The sequence below is a fragment of the Melanotaenia boesemani genome, chromosome 6, assembly GCF_017639745.1.
Source record: "Melanotaenia boesemani isolate fMelBoe1 chromosome 6, fMelBoe1.pri, whole genome shotgun sequence".
Lineage (NCBI taxonomy): Eukaryota > Metazoa > Chordata > Actinopteri > Atheriniformes > Melanotaeniidae > Melanotaenia > Melanotaenia boesemani.
In genome coordinates this window covers 1141301-1161470 of record NC_055687.1, presented here as the reverse complement: position 1 = coordinate 1161470, position 20170 = coordinate 1141301, and the positions used below count along the sequence as shown (strand labels likewise).

Below are 20170 nucleotides of genomic sequence, written 5' to 3'. Positions count from 1 at the left end.
TCTGTAGTCAGGAGGACTTGGGATTGTTGGACAGCAGCAGGAAGTCCTCATGTCTTTTTTCTTTGTGTGTGCAGGAATAAAAAACTCATCTCGGGTGACGTGGATGAGCTGCTGAGCAGAGATGGCCTGTTGGAGGGGGGCTAGCGGTCTGCTGCTGCTCCTGGTTCTGTTGGACCTGCAGGCATCGGTGGGGCGAGAGGTATGGCACCGCAGCCTGAGACATCATGCTCACGGTCACCGCGAGCGCCCGCCGCTGGCAAACATCACACTGGCGGTCATCCTGCCTCAGAGCAACACAGACTACCCGTGGGCGTGGCCTCGAATTGGCCCCGCCCTAGAGCGGGCTGTCAGGACCATCAACGCCGACCCCAACCTGCTCCCCAACCACCACCTCACCTATGCCTTCAAGAACAGCGAGAACCAGGACGGGATATGCTCTGAGTCGGTGGCTCCGCTCATGGCGGTGGACCTGAAGTTCGCCCACGACCCGTGGGCCTTCATTGGGCCGGGCTGCTCCTACACCTCCTCCCCTGTGGGCCTCTTCACCACCCACTGGAACATCCCCATGATCACAGCAGGTGCTCCGGCGGTGGCGTTCTATGGTGAGGTCTACCCGTCCATCACCAACACTGGTCCCACCCACAAGAAGCTGGGGAGGTTCGCCCTACGGATCTGCGAGCGCTTTGGGTGGCGAGAACACGTGACGCTGATGTTCAGCGACAACAAGGTGGATGACCGGCCGTGCTACTTTGCAATGGAGGGACTGTACACAGAGCTGAAGAGCATCAACATCACCACCGTCGACAGTGTGTTTGAGGAAAACAAGCTGCCCATCAACTACTCGCAGATCCTGTCCGACATTCAGAGCAGTGGCAGAGGTGAGTCTGCTGCTGAGTCTGTGTGGTTACCATGATAACGGATGATGCTGCTGCGAAAACCCCGTCAGAGTCCGAATATGCAGGTGGTTTCTTGTGTTTTTAACGACATAAGAGACTGATGAAAAATGAGTTGATCAATTATGAAGAAAAATTAGCTGATCACCAGGTTTCTGTCGTTCAGACGAGCATATCCAGGGTTGGTGTGGTCTCTGAGGTTCGGACCAACCTGTCCAGGATGGAATTAGTTTCTGAGTTTCGGACCCACTCAGACTCAGATCTGGTTTAGAAAGGATCATCAGTACATCATCTGCATAAAGGCAGGTCTTGTAGTCTTATTAATCCAGATTCCTCTTATTTCCGGTCCTCCCTTCTTGTGCAAGGAGCTCAATGAATAACACAGAAAGAGTCGAGCTTAGGGGGCAGAGTCGAACGCCTTTTCTGCGTCTAGGCTAAGGACGACTGATTTCTCTTTGTTTTTATTCATATAAGCCATTATGTGCAGGGCCGTCTTACGTTATCCTGAACTTATCTAGTTTTGAGAAAACCTGTTTGGTTACCATCTGTTATGTCTGGGATTATATTCTGAAGTGTCTTTTACAATTACTGAGGTGTAAAGTTTATAATCTAAGTTTAGGATGGATTTTGGTCTGTATGAGCTACATTTGGATTTATCTTTGCCCTGTTTAGGAACTGAGAAGTGGGTTGTGAAAGCAAGCAAATGCTAATCGTTGTATCGTGTACTGTCTTTGTTCTATATATAGTGTTATACATGTTTGTTATATTGTAATATTGTTATATTTATGTCTTTATGTTTCTTGGTCCCTATTGCAAACAAGATGTTACATCTCAAGGGGTTTTCCATGATAAATAAATTGAAATTGAAACTGAGTTACAGAGATTATTGCCTGTTTCCAAGACACTGGTATTGCTCCCCCTCTGAGTACAAAATCAAAACCTTTAAGTAGTGATGGTGATATAATTTCTCTGAAGGTCTTCTGATGGAAACCCATCAGCCCCTGGCATTTTGTTTGTTTTTAGTCTTGATATGGACTTAACTATACTTCTTTTGTTATCACATGCATCAGTATTCTGTTTTATTCCATTCCAACAGTATCTAGAAAATCTATAATGCTTCAGCGATCATCGCCATCTGGTTGTGTATATAGGTGTTCATAATAGTTTTTTAATGATTGTTATATCTTTTTCAAAGAATGACACATCTGACCTGATTGCAGATCTGTAGTTTTGTGGATGGATGTTTCATCCTGTTGCTTTCTTATCCTCCAGGCTAATAGCTCTTTAGCTATTAGACCATTGTCGTAGTATCTCTGTTTAGTAAATTTGGCTTTAATCTCCTCCTGATTATCATAAATTTAATTTAAACTATTGTTTAGCCAACTGAGTCTGATCAAGTGTTTGAGGGTCATTCAGTTTCATATGTTTCATTTCCAGCTTTTTAAGCTTCTGTTTCTGTTTTTCCTTCTTTTTGCAGGACGACCAGATTATTAGGATTTCTGCTTTAGCTAATCCCAAATATTATTTGGAGATGTTTCCTCATTATCATTACAATCCAGGTAGTATTTGTAATCCTTTTCAGTAGGTGTGTCATTCAATAGGTTGGTGTTCAATCTCCACATGTCTTTAACCCAAACACATTTCAAGACTGTGTCTGTGTCCGAATGTGCTCCCGACATAGTGCCCTATATACACCGTTTTTTCCGAGTGTCCGAATGTCCGGAAAGAAAAAAGTTGGGCACTCAAAATTACCCACAATGCATCTTGAAAAGTAATGAGCATCGATGGTCACTAGACGGGTCAATATAGACCACAATGCATTGCGGGCAGAAGCTCAACATGGAGCAAGGAGGCGAAAAAATTTAGCTGCATGAAATTACCTGTAAACAAACAAACAAAGAATAAAATAAAACAGAAGGAATAAAAATAAAAATATTTACACACAACTTTGGATTGGATTTGGAATAACATCTTGACGTCGGTTGTGGTTGCCGTGGTGACCGGGGTAGTCACGTGGTTTGCGGCGAGGAAAAAATAGGCAGCTTCGTGTCCGAATTGCCAAGGGAATGAGTCGCTATGTAGTGAAGGAGGGGTTAGGGAGTAGGGGGACGTTCGGACACAGCCTTTGTGTCTGTCTGAACTGAACATAAAAAATGTGTGGATGGGAGAAGAAAGTAAATGTCGGGGGGGGAACTCTCCAAATATGTATCATACCAGCTTCCAGAAAGAGTATTTTGACCATTTTTGTCTCAGATTTTTTTTTTTTTAGGTTAGTAGAGTCAAAAGAGGGTTTTAGCTGAATGTTCCAGTCCCCACCACAGATAAGTCCCATGGCTCTCTTTAGCACTTATATTAAATATTTTTTAAGAAATGTCTTGTTACAAAGATACATCGCCTGTCTGGGTCTCTCACCGGCCTGGAGAGTTGCTTCCACACCTCTCAACCGTCGACTTTTCTAAGATCAATAAGAGCTTTTTGTAAAACCAAAAGTTTTCAGCTTTTCATTTAGGTTGGTCTCCTGCCAAAAAATGATTTGCTGTTTTACCTTTTTCATTTTAGTGATGAACTTTTTTCTTATGATGGGATTTTGCACTCCATTAACATTCAGAGCCGGCCTCGCCTCCGTATTTTTCAGTCCCAAACTCATTGAGTCTTTGGTTAACTTCATCTTTAAAGTTCGCCAGTTCCTCTTCCAAGTCATGTTTAATGTTTCACAGATACCACTTAACTCCTTCAGGTCTGTATGTCCTGCCTTTACTTCAGCGTGGATGGCGTTAATGCTAGCCTGCAGCATGTTTGTATGCTCGTTAGCTTCCCTCATGTTGACCAGTCGCCATTTCCTGACTTTTCTTGGTGTTATGACTCACTGTCTTAGATTTCCTTAAGCCTAGTACACACATAACAATTTTTTTAATCTTATGAGATTTTTTTTCTGGTCGAGATAAAAAATCAGTTTTGATTGTACTGTGTGTGGCGGCTCTGAAAATGTAATCACTGAACACACACATGACGATGCAGTCCAGCAACTCATCTACAATCTAGTCCTCCGAAACTGGGATAGCCTCAGAGGATGGTGGTCCCCAGATGGACCCTCCAGAACCTCCTCAGTCTGTTGGTGGACCTTCTGGAACATGATCATTGTTGATCTGAAATGCCAGATAATTAATCACCTGTCAATGATTCCCTCTGAATCAGATTCAGTTCTAGCCCATTAATGAATCAACAGGCCCAATGAACTCAGAATGAACAAAATCCAGTCAGTTATTGATCCTGCTAAGAGACCCTGAACCTTGTTAAAGACCTTCATCAGGACCAATGAGGTCCTTCTGTGGGGACATAAAGACTCTGTTGGTCAAATAAAGTCCTAGATCTGCAGCTCCCCAGGCCCTGGAGATCACTCAGAACCAGAACAAACATCTCTGCAGCCGGCGTCTCGGTTTGGTCCCCACAGAGCCATAAAACCTCCTGACGGGGCGTTTATCAACCCAGGTCACCAACCAGGTCACCGACCCACCTCCTTATCGTGGAACCCGACTCTGGTATCAGATCTGGAGGAATTTCCTGACAAACACTGGGATAATTTTACCTCCAACTCTGACTTCCGTTCCTTTAACCAGAAACTCTGATGACACCCATCTGGACCAGCTGGACAGGACCAGAGGATTCTGCAAGTCTCTGGTTGGTCCAAATGGAGATCCGTTCTGGTTCTGTGCTTGTTCAGGTTTGACCCTTACCAGGATGCAGCAGAAAGAGAATGGAGGAGAATTTATCAGATTATTTATTTATTTATTTTTTAATCTTTTTTTTAATTGATTGAAAGTTTATTTGTGCTTGTTGGACCCCAAAGACATGTTGGACAGCGAAGACACATTTGAGAGTTTTTTCCCGTTCCGTTACTGCTTCCGTGTTTTCATGGGAAAGTCCAGCAGAGGACGAGTTTTTCCTCCAAACTAACAGCTGAAATCCTCCTGGTGGGAGGAAACATGAGGCAGATGTGACGGTGGACGTGTAACAGGAAACCCATCTAGCATCTGATAATAATCTGATTATTGCTCTGCTGGCATTTTAACATTCCAACCTGTGACTCTGACCCAACGGTACATCTGACGTATCACTGGCCGGATCAGGAGTTGACATCACCCAGGATTTATTTTTCATCATCGTCTTTGTTTCTTATTGAAAACCTGAGCAAATAGTCCTCAGACTCCGACAATCTCAGCTGATTGAGGACTATCAGCTGAAGGATGGGGCTCTTCAGATTCTGATTACCTGTGTGGAGGAGCGTATGAAAGGATGGAGGATGCAGCTCATCAGAGTTTCCTGTGAGATCAGACATGATCTTTATTCTGTAATCAGGTCTGACCTCGTTAAGGCTTGTTAGCTTCTTTCTACTAGCAGATGCTAATTAGGAGGAAGTTTCAGCAGAGACCTGTAGAAGATACAGTATATATATATATATATATATATATATATATATATATATATATATATATATGGCCCCCCCCTCTCATGGGCTCACCATCTGCAGGAGGGGCCATAGGGGTCGGGTGCAGTGTGAGCTGGGCGGCTGCCAGAGGCGGGGATGCTGGCGGTCTGATCCTGGGCTGCAGAAGCTAGCTCTAGGGACGTGGAATGTCAACTGTCTGGTGGGGAAGGAGCCTGGGCTGGTGTGCGGTGTTGAGTGGTTGTTTGTGCTTATGCACCAAACAGCAGTTCAGAGTACCCACCCTTTTTGGAGTCATTGGAGGGGATGTTGGAGAGCACTCCTTCCGGGGACTCCCTCGTTCTGCTGGGAGACTTCAATGCCCATGGGCGCGTTGACAGCTAGACCAGGAGGGGTGTGACTGGGAGGAATGGATCACCATCTGGTAGTGAGTTGGTTCAGATGGTGGGGGAGGATGCTGGTCAAGCCTGGCAGACCCAAGCGTGTTGTGAGGGTCTGCTGGGAACATCTGGCAGAGTCCACTGTCAGAAAGAGTTTCAATTCCCATCTCTGGCAGAGCTTCAACCATGTCCCGGGTGAGGTGGGGGACATTGAGTCCGAGTTGGCTGTGTTCTGTGCCTCTATTGTTGAGGCGGCCAGCCGCAGCTGTGGCCGTAAGGTCGTCGATGCCTGTCGTGGCGGTAACCCCCGAACTCGTTGGTGGACACCGGCAGTAAGGGATGCCGTCAAGCTGAAGGAGGAGTTCTATCGCGCCTTTATGGCCTGTGGGACTCCAGAGGCAGCTGATGGGTATCGGCGGGCTAAGCGGAGCGCAGCTTCGGTGGTCTCTAAGGCAAAAACTCAGGCATGGGAGGAGTTTGGAGAGGCCATGGAGAATGACTTCCGGACGGCTTCGAGGAGATTCTGGTCCACCATCCGGTGGCTCAGGAGGGGGAAGCAGTGCTCCATCAACACTGTCTACAGTGGGGATGGGGGGGCTGCTGACCTTGACTCGGGACATTGTGAGGAGGTGGAGGGAATACTTCAAAGATCTTCTCAATCCCACCAACACGTCTTCCGATGAGGAAGCAGAGTCTGTGGAGCCTGGTGTTGGCGCTCTCATTTCTGGGGCTAAGGTGGTTAAAAAGCTCCTCGGTGGCAGGGCCCCGGGGATGGATGAGGTCCGTACAGAGTTCCTTACGTCTCTGGAGGCTGTAGGGCTGTCTTGGCTGACATGCCTCTGCAGCATCGCGTGGACATTGGGGACAGTTCCACTGGACTGGCAGATTGGGGTGGTGGTCCCCCTCTTCAAAAAGGGGGACCGGAGGGTGTGCACCAACTACAGGGGGATCACACTCCTCAGCCTCCCTGGTAAGGTCTAGTCAGGGGTGCTGGAGAGGAGGGTCTGTCGGATAGTCGAACCTCGGATAGAGAAGCAGTGTGGTTTTCATCCCGGTCATGGAACAGTGGACCAGCTCTACACCCTCTTCAGGGTCTTGGAGGGGGCATGGGAGTTCTCTGAACCAGTCTACATGTGCTTTGTGGACTTGAAGAAGGTATTCGACTGTGTCCCCCGGGGACTCCTGTCGGGGGTATTCCGGGAGTATGGAGTGCCGGACCCCCTTGTACGAGCTGTCCGTCCCTGTATGACCGGTGTCAGAGCTTGGTCCACATCGCCGGCAGTAAATCAGAGTTGTTTCCGGTGAGGTTTGGACTCCGCCAAGGCTGCCCTTTGTCACCGATTCTGTTCATAACTTTTATGGACAGAATTTCTAAGCACAGCCGAGGTGTTGAGGGGATCCGGTTTGGTGGTCTCAGGATTGGGTCTCTGCTCTTTGCAGATGATGTGGTTCTGTTGGCTTTGTTGGGCTGTGATCTTCAGCTCTCACTGGAGCGATTCGCAGCTGAGTGTGAAGCGGCTGGGATGAGAATCAGCACCTCCAAATCCGAGACCATGGTCCTCAGCCGGAAAAGGGTGGAGTTCTTCTTTCCGGGTCGGCAATGAGGTCCTGCCCTAAGTGGAGGAGTTCATGTATCTCAGGGTCTTGTTCATGAGTGAGGGAAGGATGGAGCGGGAGATCAACAGGCAGATCCATGCAGCAGACTCTGTATCGGTCTGTTGTGGTGAAGAGGGAGCTGAGCTGAATCCCGATAAGAGGCAGAAGATATATATATATATATATATATATATATATATATACATATATATTAGGGCTGCCAAATGATGATTAAAATTTTTAATCTGATTAATTTTTAATCACATTATTAATTTGCATGCAAATACTTTCCGATTGCTTCACTAATCAAACTCAGTACAGTTCTGATGACTCCATAGGTCTAAAAGATTTCTGTGTACTGGTGCTTATAGGCATTTGGTCTGGAGGTCCCCTCACGTTAGGAATCTGGTGAGGTGTGTTTTCGCCAGCACATTCTGGCTCTGGTTCTGAATCACTGGGCAGTGCTTTTTTTTACCCCCACCCCCTTTTATTTTGTCTTTCCCTTCCTCTCAAAGTTCTGTGTGCTTACAACAGCCCTGCTGTGTTCTCTGTTTTCTGTCCAACTGACAACTCATTTTCATTGGTAATTCCAAATAGTTCTTCTGAAATCCAGTTGTTCCTGGATGGTGCTTTCGGATCATGTGATGAGGCTGGGATCCATTAGGTTTACAAGCTGGAACATAAGGAGACTCAGCAGGATTGTTAAAAGAGTCAGAGTATCTGCGCATCTCAAGAACTGTAAGTCTGACATAATTATGCTCTGGGAAATGCACATACACATCAGTGATAATTTCAGTTTAAGGAAGCCATGAATTGGTCAAACTTTTCACTCAAGCTTTGATAGTCGGTACTTCTCATCAATTAATTTTTGGGGGAGATCTCAATTTAGTAATCAATCCCATTCTAGATAAATCCAATCCAAAGACCGTCTAAGATGGCATCTACTGCCGTCAGGGCTGCCCCCTCTCGCTCCTGTTGTTCACCCTTGCCATTGAACCGCTGTCCCTTGCCCTGGAAAGTTCTTTCTTTTTTTCAGGGATAACTAGAAACGGAACTGAACATTAGCTGTCACTCTATGCAGATGAATTGTTGTTATATGTTTGTAGGCTCGCTCTTGTAGGTCCGTCTCAAAAGCAATGCTAATCTGTGCTGTGCCAAATTCCTACCCCTTGCACTACACCACCAACCTAGTTGTTATGTGCACTATATGAATTTGGAGGCAGGCTTGAGTTCAAAATTTTCTTTGCTTCATCGCTGATGCTTATTTGCAATCACCACCTATTTTTACCCTCTTCGGTTGACTCAGCATTTGTTCTGTGGAAAGAGAGAGATTTGCCCTGCTTTATACAACTATTTCATGACAGGACTTATTAAAATTTTCTTAAAAACTCATCTCAACGCCCCCCCCCCCCCCCCCCCCCCCCCCTTCAGTCAATAACATCTGGGAAGGAGAGCTGGATGTCACATTTGGAAGAGAGTGGTGGAATGAGGCTCTTGGTAGTGCTACCTTCCTTGTGCCAGTCTAACAGCAATACAGTTTAAGGTTCACAGAGTACTCTTATTCAAAGATAGGCTCAACCGGATATTTAACACATGCACTCTGTGCAGTCTGTCTCCAATCCAATTCATTCAATCCAACTTTATTTATGAAGAACTTTAAAAACAACCAAAGAGAACCAAAGGGCTGTTCAGAAGACTAAATGCACATTCTCCTCTGCGAACCATACATGTTTTAGACCTGTCCAAAATGGTCTTCTTTTTGGTGAGAGATGATATACTGTCAAGAGCTCTAAACCGACCTTTGACTCCCAGCCCCGCCATTTCGATTGCTCTTGATGGGCCGTGGTTAGCGCCTTGCATGGCAGCTTCCGCCATCAGTGTGTGTATGTGTGTGAATGGGTGAATGTGATGTAGATCGGTTGAATACCGATTCTGGTCAAGTATCAGTCCTGGTTCTGTTGGATCTCAGTGCTGCGTTTGATACTGTAGATCACAGAATCCTGTTGCATAGGCTGGAAAACTGGGTTGGACTTTCTGGAGCGGTCCTTAACTGGTTCAGGTCCTATTTAGAAGGCCGGAGTTATTTTGTTACGATCAGCAGCTATGAATCCGAGCGAGTGGCCATGACTTGTGGAGTCCCCCAGGGGTCAGTCCTTGGACCTCTTCTGTTCAACTTGTATATGCTCCCTTTGGGTCAAATATTACAGAACTATAGCATTAGTTATCAAAGTTATGCAGATGATACACAACTTTATGTGTCTCTGTCACCAGATGACTGCAGCCCAATAGACTTAATGTGTCAGTGTCTGGAGCAAATAAACACCTGGATGAGGGAGAATTTTCTACAATTAAATGAAGACAAAACTGAGATTATTCTGTTTGGTAGCAAAGAGAAGAGGGTCAGCATTGGCAAACACCTGGAGACTCGGGCTTTTAAAATCACCAACCAAGTTCGTAACCTGGGAGTGTTGATAGACTCAGATCTGACTTTCAGCAGCCACATCAAAGCTGTCACTAAGAAGCTTTTTACCAGCTCAGAAACATCAACAGAATTAAAAGTTTAGTCTCCCAGAAAGACCAAGAGAAACTCATCCATGCATTCATCTCCAGTAGACTGGATTACTGTAATGGTCTTTTAACAGGACTTCCTAAAAAGAGCATTAAACATCTGCAGCTCATCCAGAACGCTGCTGCTAGAGTTTTAACCAGGACTAAGAGATCTGAACACATCACACCAGTTTTGAAATCTTTACACTGGTTTCCTGTTAGTCACAGAATAGATTTTAAAACCCTTCTGCTTGTTTACAAATCCCAGAATGGTTTAGGCCCAGAATACATCTGTGATATGTTCAGAGAATATAAACCTAGCAGAGCTCTTAGGTCCAAAGACTCTGGTCAACTAGTCCAGACCAGAGTCCAGACTAAACATGGAGAAGCAGCATTTAGCTGTTATGCTGCAAACAAATGGAACAAACTGCCAGTGGAGATTAAACTTTCCCCAAATGTAGACATTTTTAAATCCAGGTTAAAAACATTTCTTTTTTCATGTGCCTATGCATGAAATTTGCACGGTAACTTTTTTTTTTTTTTTTAACTTATCTTGCTTTTAATCATTTTAATGTAATTTATTATTTTATTGTGATTATGTGTTGATTATGTGTTGATGCCTTTTACTATTCTAAATATCTGTAATATCTTTGTTTTATGTAAAGCACTTTGAATTGTCCTGTACATGAAATGTGCTATATAAATAAACTGCCTTGCCTTGCCTTGCCTAAGGCGCTTTGGGTAAAAGCGCTATATAAATACAGACCATTTACCATTTCGATCTTTGGTGTCCCTGACGACCCAGGTTGTTTAGCAATAAAAAGAGAAATGTCCTGCTTTTGCTTCCTCGTTGCCCATAGACGCATTTTATTACATTGGAAAGACCCTAAACCACCTTCACCTTATCCCTGGTTGAAAGACTTGATGTCTTTTCTTAGAGAAAATTAAAAACAGTATGAGACAAAATTCAGACATTTTTATCACAACGTGGGGTCCTTTTCTTTCCTTGGTCAGCTCTGTTAAACCATGGGATGACTACATACCCTGAAGATAATACATCTGGATCAACCTCAGACTTTCTTTTTCATGACAGAGATTATCATGGATTTTTTCCTCATACACCCCTACGTCTTTAAGTAGCCTGCTGACGCTGCCCTTTCTGTTGTCCTGCTTTTCTACAGATGATTGTGGGGAAAAGGCTGAGAGGAAAGGCACATATGTTATTTACTTCTTCCTTGCCTGAGGTCTGTGTATATGTCACCCCTGTCTATAGAAAATAGTTTTAAGTTAATGTTGTTTATTTATTTATTTGACATAAAACCATTTTTAAAGAAAATGTTTTCAGTTAAACTGAAATCACCCCCCCCCCCCCCCCCCCACACACACACACACACACACAATAATCTACTAACTGTTTTTATAAACATTTTCTTTATTGTCGCACATAATAAATGAACCAGTAAGAAACCAGAAGAGCCCGCCTCCATCTGACTGGAACCATCACACATTTTCTGCTGTGATCAGATAAAAGAAGCTGGTTTTCCGGGTTATTGATCCAGCTCATCCTGGAGTGTTGAGGTTAACCTGTAAGGTGTTGGTGTTGGACAGATCAGTAACGTCTCCGCTGACCCGTTTCTGAGAGGTGAAAGTCTGAAAGAAATTCCTATAGATCTGATGTAGTTCCTGCTTTCAGCTCCACTTCAGCATCATCACATGCCTGCTGGTATTTTCCTGTCGTCCCTGAATCCAACTCAGACTGACTGAAGATAAATCAACTCCAGAATCATTGATCAGAGCTCATTGAGAGCTCCGAGTGATACCAGGTCCTGGTTTCTGGTATTCTACAGCAGAGATAGAACCAGAAGCAGTTTCATTATCTTGAATGTTAAAATATAATTATTCAGAATCTGTACCGGAATGATGTAACTCCTGGATGTGATTCAGAAAATCAGCTGCAACCAGAAAATCTGATTTATTCCCATTTGCCGATCTTCCACTTTTCTGAAAATATATGTGCATATAATGTTAGTCCAAATGACATATTAGCTACTATATTATTATTACTAGATAATTCTAGCTGCTATTTTAGCTAAAGTATGCTAGCGTTATAAAGATAACATTAGTTACAGTCTTAGGCTGAACGAAATCAATCTATTTTAGCATAAAACAATAACAACACTTACTATTTTAGCCTAAACATGATATTAGCCTTAACTACTGTAGCCACAATTTCAGGAAGATGACTATAGCAGCTATGTTAGTCAAAATATGATAATGTTAGCATAAATAAGATGTAAGCTACATTGTTTGCCTAGACATGACATTTTTAAGAGTTAATTGAGTCTAAGAAGAAAATTATCATTGAACAAGTTAAAGTTTGTTGCTACATTAACATACACATGGAAATGTTAGCTACTACATTAGCCTACATAGTATCAGCTGCTGGATTAGCTTTACCAATATTACTTTAGCTTAAACATTAGCATAAACAACATCACATGAGCTGTTATGTTAGCATTAGGTGCTAAATTAAAGCAGAATAAAGTTATAGCTACATTTGTCTTCACAATATGATTTCAGACACTAGGAGTGTGTCTCAATCCGTGCAGGTACGTGAGTGAACTGACTGCAGAGCGTCGTGCGTACTAAGCTCTACCTTCGGTAGTGATGCTGTCGTGGGTCAGTGCGACCCAGACGCACCACTGACGCTCTGAACTTACCGGTAGGGACGTTCCAGCGTTTGACGGCGATTCTTCTGCTGCTTTAATTTACAGAATGAGCTTCCTACTCTTGATTTTACTTTTTGTTTACTCCTTAACCCCACCTGTAAACTTCATCACATCCAACTCTGACCCAGGACCCTCCTCCTATTTTCTGAACATGAGTTCGTATGCTTATTTATTTTAAGGTAAATGACCTCCTACATGCTGCCTGATGGCAGCGCCGCTCCGTTAATATACTTTTTTTACGACAATCCGTCCAAGTTCTTCCAAAATCCAAAATAACGTTCACATGTGTGTTTGCATGTCATCACACTTTATGCTATTAAACGCCTTTAAAGGCCTCATTAGTGAAACAAAGGACCGTGGCCTCCACTGTTTTAATCCACCTCAGTAGATGACAATAGAAACCATCAGCACACGTTCACGTGTCTGCACGTCTCCTCCATACCTGTTAGTATAAAGTGTAATTTAAAACACAAGTAAAACCGCTTTTAAACATGCAAAGATTGACTGGATGAAAGTACTTTACATCATGTACATGTGTTCTCACTGGTGTTTCCACTGATACCGTTCACGTCTGTAACAGGAAACGGTTCTACTACAAGATACAAGAGACAGGGCAGCATCCGGGTACTTTCAGTACACCGAGTTCATTCTGAAATTTCAGAATTATGCACCTAAATATAGTGCTGGAAGTAGAGAAGTGTGCGGATTGGGACACACCCCATGTTTGTCCAAAGGAAGATAACTTTAACTCTGGACTAGGATTCTGGACCAGGACTTGGGAACAGGAGTGACAATGTTGAGGATCAGTGAAACAGACTCAAAGCTGAGGATTTAAACTCTGATGTGTTTTCTGTGTTTTATGAAGATCTTTCAGGCTGTTTTGGGTTTAAAAATTAATGATCAGATATGAAGGCTTTGAATATTGTTATTCATGTCCAAACATCACAAAGTTACAGCACAGATGGTTCATTTAATCCTTAATCTGCTCCTGGAAAGAGAATAATATCCTGTTTAGTGTCTGATGGACATTAATATTCTCCATTCATCATTCATAAAAAACAGTATGATGATTATCCTGATTTAATCTGGATTATGGAAGCTGTACCTGCCTCACAGTGTTCAGGTGGGTGTTGTGATGGACCCAGTTTGGACCAGTCCAGGCTCTGGTCCTTGTTTTATGGTTTGTGAACAGGCCCAGATCCAGCAGCTTGTCTAGGTTCCCAGCCAAGGTCCATCCATCACTGTCACCGAGCTGGAAGCAGAACTCCGAGCTGAAAGCCTGGTCAGAGACGCAGAGTCATGAGATTCCAGGTTCTGCTTTTACCCTGAGTATCAGTCACACCTCATGAGATAGTCTGACCAGAGTGGATCTGATGGGAAAAATCTAAAAACTATGTTCTGTAACAAACATTAAAACAGTTTTTCATATATTTCAGCTGCAGCTACAGAAGTTGTGTGTTGGTTTCCATGGTGATAATGTCATGTCTCAACTCCACGGTAACACAGCATCGACTGATCTCGTGTGTAGACGTCAAGAGCTTTTAATCTGGTTCTTTTTTTTCTTCAACTTTCATTCTTGACTCTATCAGTTCATCGCTTCTTCTGTTGTTTGACGTGGTCCCATAACCTCAGAAAGCACAGAAGTTTTATTCTTGGTTTAGTTGTAAATCTGCAGAAAGCTGCTCTGATTTAAAGCCTCTTAGACCAGAACCAGCATCTCCCTCCACCCTGGACCTGCTGTCTGGATGCTGCATGTTGAGGAGCTGCAGAATGAGGCCGTTAAATCATAGCGAGGACAAAGACTGAGAACAAAGCGGAGCGTCTGGACCAATCACCTGCGTTTAGGACAGCATCAAAGAACCAAGCTGATGTTGCTCATTCATCCTGAAGAAAAAAGGAAATGACTGTGATTACCTCAGCGTCAGAGTTATTATCCAGATAAAGCTCTGATATTAAAACATTTCAGTGATAATGGCGGGGCGCCGACATTCAGCCGGCATCAGGCCGGAGGAGAATGGCGTCCTGGTAACGAGCTCGTCTGAAAGGCTGAAAAGAAGAGTTAGACCATCTGAGGGAACCTCATCTGTAGGTTTCAGGATCCAGACAGAAACTTTCTGTAGTTTGTGATAAATACGTGATTTTATGATGTGAAACGGGACGCTGCTCAGCCTCAGATTTATAATAAATATGCAGCAGGATCGTCCAGAGGATGGTGGACGGACGGACGATGATGGATGGATGGATGGATGGATGGATGGATGGATGGATGGATGGATGGAGGAATGGATGGATGGATGGATGGATGGATGGACGGATGGACGGACTGACGGATGGATGGATGGATGGTGGATGGATGGATGGATGGATGGACGGACGGACGGACGGACTGATGGATGGATGGATGGATGGATGGACGGACGGACGGACGGACGGACGGACTGATGGATGGATGGATGGATGGACGGACGGACGGACGGACTGACGGATGGATGGATGGTGGATGGATGGATGGACGGACGGACGGACTGACGGATGGATGGATGGATGGATGGACGGACGGACTGATGGATGGATGGATGGATGGATGGATGGATGGATGGATGGATGGATGGACGGACGGATGGACGGACGGACGGATGGATGGATGGATGGATGGTGGATGATGGGTGGAAGGATGGATGGATTGTAAATGGTAGATTTAAACCAGGACCATGTGATGAGTAACAGGACTAAATGTGTTTTATTTCTTTAATGTTTGATGGATTCAGATTCCTGGGTTTTCTTTCCTGGATAAAGAACAACACTGGTGATTAACAGGATCTCTGGGGGAGGTTGGTGGTCTCAGACTCCTGATTCCTTTGGCCTCCTTTTCCAAACAATAGGAAAAGAGTAATGAGAGTTTGGGAAACCTGCACCGAGATCACGTTTCCGCTCACGTCTCCGTGCTCAGGAGCAGTTGATGTCACCGGCTCATAACTGGTCGCCATAGCGGCAAAGCAGGCAGCCAATCATCCTGAACAAATGTATGCACAAGGCCGTGCCTCAGTCTTCCTTTCCTCCTGGCTGTTGACGATCCTGCCCATCTGGCAGTGGTTAAAGATTAATATGCTGGAATCTGAGAGCAGAGGAGTTAGTTTCACACCGATGCAGAAATGTTTGGATGATTTCATGTTTCAGTGTGTTTCCTGTTCCGACCCTGGAAACACTGCCTCGGTTAGAGGAGCTGCAGCAGCTTCAGTTTGCTTTCTGCTGTAATCAACTTAGTCTGGGTCCTAAAGAGGAAAGTGATGGAGACTGTGCTGGAACGGGAAGCATTCACTGATAAGATCAGGATTTTATTTCCCTTATCAGGTTCAGTGCCTTTAGCTGAACACCAAACCCACATTGATCAGGGTTAACTTTAATCAGTAAGAGAGGATTCCTGGTTTCCATGGTAATGTGTTCAGATTCTCTGCTCTTCCTGCTTTAGTGTCAAACTTCTCCTGGAATTTCTCCAGGTTGTTCTCAGACTGCTGTGAAATAAAATGTCTCACCCAATAGAATGGCAAATATGATGATGACATCACCACCTCCTCCCTCTTCTTGCTCATTGTTCACGTCCCATCCATTCAGGGGTCAAATCCAGTAGATAAACAGGTCACATGATTGCATCACATTCGTCAACAGGTCACATGATCGCATCCTGTCTGTTAACAGGTCACATGATCGCATCCCGCCTGTCAACGGGTCACATGATCGCATCCCGTCTGTAAACGGGTCACATGATCGCATCCCGCCTGTCAACGGGTCACATTGTTCCAGAAGTCTGGTGGTTGTTCAGACGCAGCTGTGCCAGTCTAAGCTGTGTCTTTTTTCTCCTGCAACCTTCCAACTGTTTCAGTTTTTTTCTAACTGGACTGTCATGAACTTTAACATGTAACATGCTAAACTGAGGCCTTAGTCTGTTCCTCAGTCTGTTTGGATTTTGGATGAAAGCTAATGGAGGTGCAGCGTGCTGCAGAGGAAACCTGAACTCCACCAGGACATGTTTTTCTTTCAGTTACAGCCTGATGCAGTAAACCTCTTACAGCTGCCCTTGGTGAAATCTGAGACCCTAAAACTCCAGAGCTTGATCCCACACTTGATCTTGATCTGGAGCCTGATTCAGAGTCTTGATCCAGACTCCGGATCCAGAGTCCTGGTCCATAGTACACATCCAGAGTCCCCATTCAGATTCCTGACTCTAGAGTCCTGGTTTAGAGTCCTGATTTAGAGTTCTGGTCCAGAGTCCTCATCCTTAGACGAGAATTACTTCCAGCTGAGGAACCATAAACCTTTGGTCCATCAGGAACTGGGAGTTTAAAGGACAAAGTTCAGGCAAACCTAGTCCAGAAGGCAGCATTAAGGACCTGACTTTGATTCAGCCAGTAGTAATCAGTGATGATGGAGGATCATGTGACCCGTTTGGATGACAGGTTCTAAACCAGGTTCAGTTCACCCAGAACAAAGCAGCTGAACAGAACATCTGAAAGATGACTGTTTATTTATTTATTTATGAGGACAATAACCTTGTAAAAAGAAAACCCAGAACTGAGCTTAGTCTGGTTCTGACAGTTCAGACAGGAAACATTAAAGCTCTCCGGTCTGGATGAGAGCCGGCTGAAACCTTATTCCTGCTAACTCCCTCCTCCCAGTCCACAGTGTCCCTCAGGGTTACCTGATATCTGAGCATCATCATCACAGAGGATTACTTCATCATCCTCATCTCAGAGTCCATGGAGGAAACACAGGAGGGACAAAAACATGGAAAAAGGAAGTCTCTGCTTCCCTGATGAAGGTTTTCCATCCTCACATTCCCGTCTCTCAGCAGATGTGACGTTTAATAATAAACCAGCTCCAACCATCGTCCTCATGTCAGATAAAAACTGAGTTTCCTTCCTATTGGTGTTGCAGTGTCACACCTCCCCCTCACACTTTCTGACCTACAAGAACCTGGATCCGGACCACAGACTTATGATCCAGCTGGCTCAGTTTTGGGGCCCCTCCTGATTTTGCTGTATCTGCTTCCTTTAGGGTCCATCCTGAGAAAGCATTGTGTGTCTATCCATTTGTATGCCAGTGATAGCCAGATATATCTACCCCTAAAAAAGAAAGATGCCTTTTCTCTTCCTCCTCTTTTGTCATGCCTCCATGACATCAAGGAGCAGATGGCCCTGGGTTTCCTGAATTTTAATAAGAAAAAACAAAGACTATAGTGTTTGGACAGAATGGATCCAGTGGCTCCACCCCAGTTGATCTGGGCTGCTTGTCTAGGTTTTTAAAACGAACTGTCACTAATTTGGGTTTTAATTTGGATAGCGATTTTAAACTAGATCACCAGATGAAAACACTGGTAAAGTTCATCGTTTAACCTTTGTCAACTTGCTCAGGCAGAATCATTTTAACTGCTCCGCACTTTGAGACAGTAATTCCTGCCTTCATCACTTCCCGGCTGGGTTACTGTCTACACCTGTTTTCAGACCAGACCCGATGTGCACCCCTGCTTGCAGTGTGATTATGCAGATGTACTCTTTTGTGATTGCTCGGTTTGTGATTACGTGTTTCCGGATTTCCGGAGCATCTTGCTGAATTTGTGTGGTTACCACAGAAGAGAAACTGCAACACGGCACCGTAACCCTATGCTTGAGAGCAGATTTCACCGGTGTCAGCTGCGCCAGCCATAACATACACCGACGCCAGCCCTACCGTACGCCGGCCAACAATACGCAGATGCCGGCCAACTGCTTGCAGACATTGGTCCTACCGTACGCAGACGTTGGTCCTACCGTACACAGACACTGGCTCTACCGTACGCAGACATTGGCCCTACCATACGCAGACGTTGGTCCTACCGTACACAGACACTGGCCCTACCGTACGCAGACATTGGTCCTACCGTACGCAGACACTGGCCCTACCATAGGCAGACATTGGTCCTACCGTACCCAGACATTGGTCCTACCATACACAGACACTGGCCCTACCGTACGCAGACATTGGCCCTACCATACGCAGACGTTGGTCCTACCGTACGCAGACACTGGCCCTACCGTACGCGGACGTTGGTCCTATTGTACGCAGACACTGGCCCTACCATACTCAGATGTTGGTACTACCGTACACAGACACTGGCCCTACCGTACGCGGACGTTGGTCCTATTGTACGCAGACACTGGCCCTACCGTATGCAGACATTGGCCCTACCATACACAGACGTTGGTCCTACCGTACGCAGACATTGGCCCTACCATACGCAGACGTTGGTCCTACCGTACGCAGACACTGGCCCTACCGTACGCGGACGTTGGTCCTATTGTACGCAGACATTGGCCCTACCGTACACAGATGAGTATAAGTCCAGCTAAACCAGTTCTTGTTTTGTTGTTTTATTGAGTGTGAACTTCTTTTTCTTGTTTTATACGTTTTCTTTTATTATATTTGAAAATGAAACATAATGATCCAAGCTAAATTTAAAACCATTTAAAACATTTCAGTGACTCCTTTAAACCAGTCAGTCTTCGATTTGTACTGTAACAGGGGGACAAAGTTCTGCTGTCCAGAAAGTTTGGGATGAAAACAGCTGCATGAGGTCCCAAAGATCACCAGCATGCAGCCTTGTCCCATGCATACAGAGATTCCTCATGATTCTCTTAATCTTCTCATGATATTCTACACTATAGATGGTGGATCTTCAAAGTCTGAGAAACATTTTTTTTAAAATTGTTGCACAGTTTTAGAGCCAGTGTGTCTTAGATAGGTGAACCTCTGTCCAGCTTTCCATCTGAGAGACTCTGCCTCTCTGAAATGCTCTATTTCAGATTCTGTTCTGGTGCTCTTTGAGGTCTTTTCTCAGACTGAAAATTCAAGACACTTAATTTTGTTACAGCTTCATTTTCTCTTCTGAATGTTTTCAGCTGGCATGAGGAGGATGGTTCCTGCGCTGTGATTGGACAACATTACTGCTGTCCCAAAATACTCATCCCAGGTTAAAAGACTCCCAGTTACCATGGCGATGGCAGCTGCTGATTCAATGGACTCAAACCTCTGGGTGGAGGCATGAGAGGTGAAGAGGAGAGGGCAGGAAGGACAGAGGCTGTATTTATAGATCAGTAATTATAGATCGGCAGAGGACAACACACACACACACACACACACACACACACACACACACACACACACACACACACACACACAGATAGATGGGTGATCGGACAAATTGGCTTTCAGTTCTCTGATCTCAGCAGCTGGGAGCTTTTCCAGCATCAGTCGGAAGCTTTTAGCCCTGCAAGCTTTCTGTGGTTTCACTTCCTTCTCAGAGGTTATTAAAGCCTGAAACAATGCTGGGGGGCAGGCTGTGGAATGTCAACACTCCTCCGGAAACTTCGTGCAGCTCCAACATGGAGATGTAGATATGAGATGAAGCCGAGTGTCCAGAAGCTCAGGCAGTTTGTTTCCATGTTGGTGATCATGTTTATTTATCTCCTCACCAGGGGACTAATTACTAAACCCGGCGTTGGTACAAAACCCGGCGTTCACCAGTTCTAGTCATCTTCTGGGATTAAT

The 20170-nt window shown here is 44.8% G+C and overlaps 1 protein-coding gene across 3 annotated transcripts in view; it reads left to right on the top strand.

Moving 5' to 3' along the window:
* Window positions 1-20170, top strand: part of LOC121641529 (atrial natriuretic peptide receptor 1-like) — a 117710-nt gene that overhangs the window by 5837 nt on the left and 91703 nt on the right. For all 3 annotated transcript variants that reach the window (XM_041987718.1, XM_041987716.1, XM_041987717.1), the window contains exon 2: window positions 75-878. In XM_041987718.1, the coding sequence (XP_041843652.1) occupies window positions 122-878 (757 nt within the window). In that variant the 5' untranslated portion in view covers window positions 75-121. The remainder of the gene's footprint in view (window positions 1-74; window positions 879-20170) is intronic.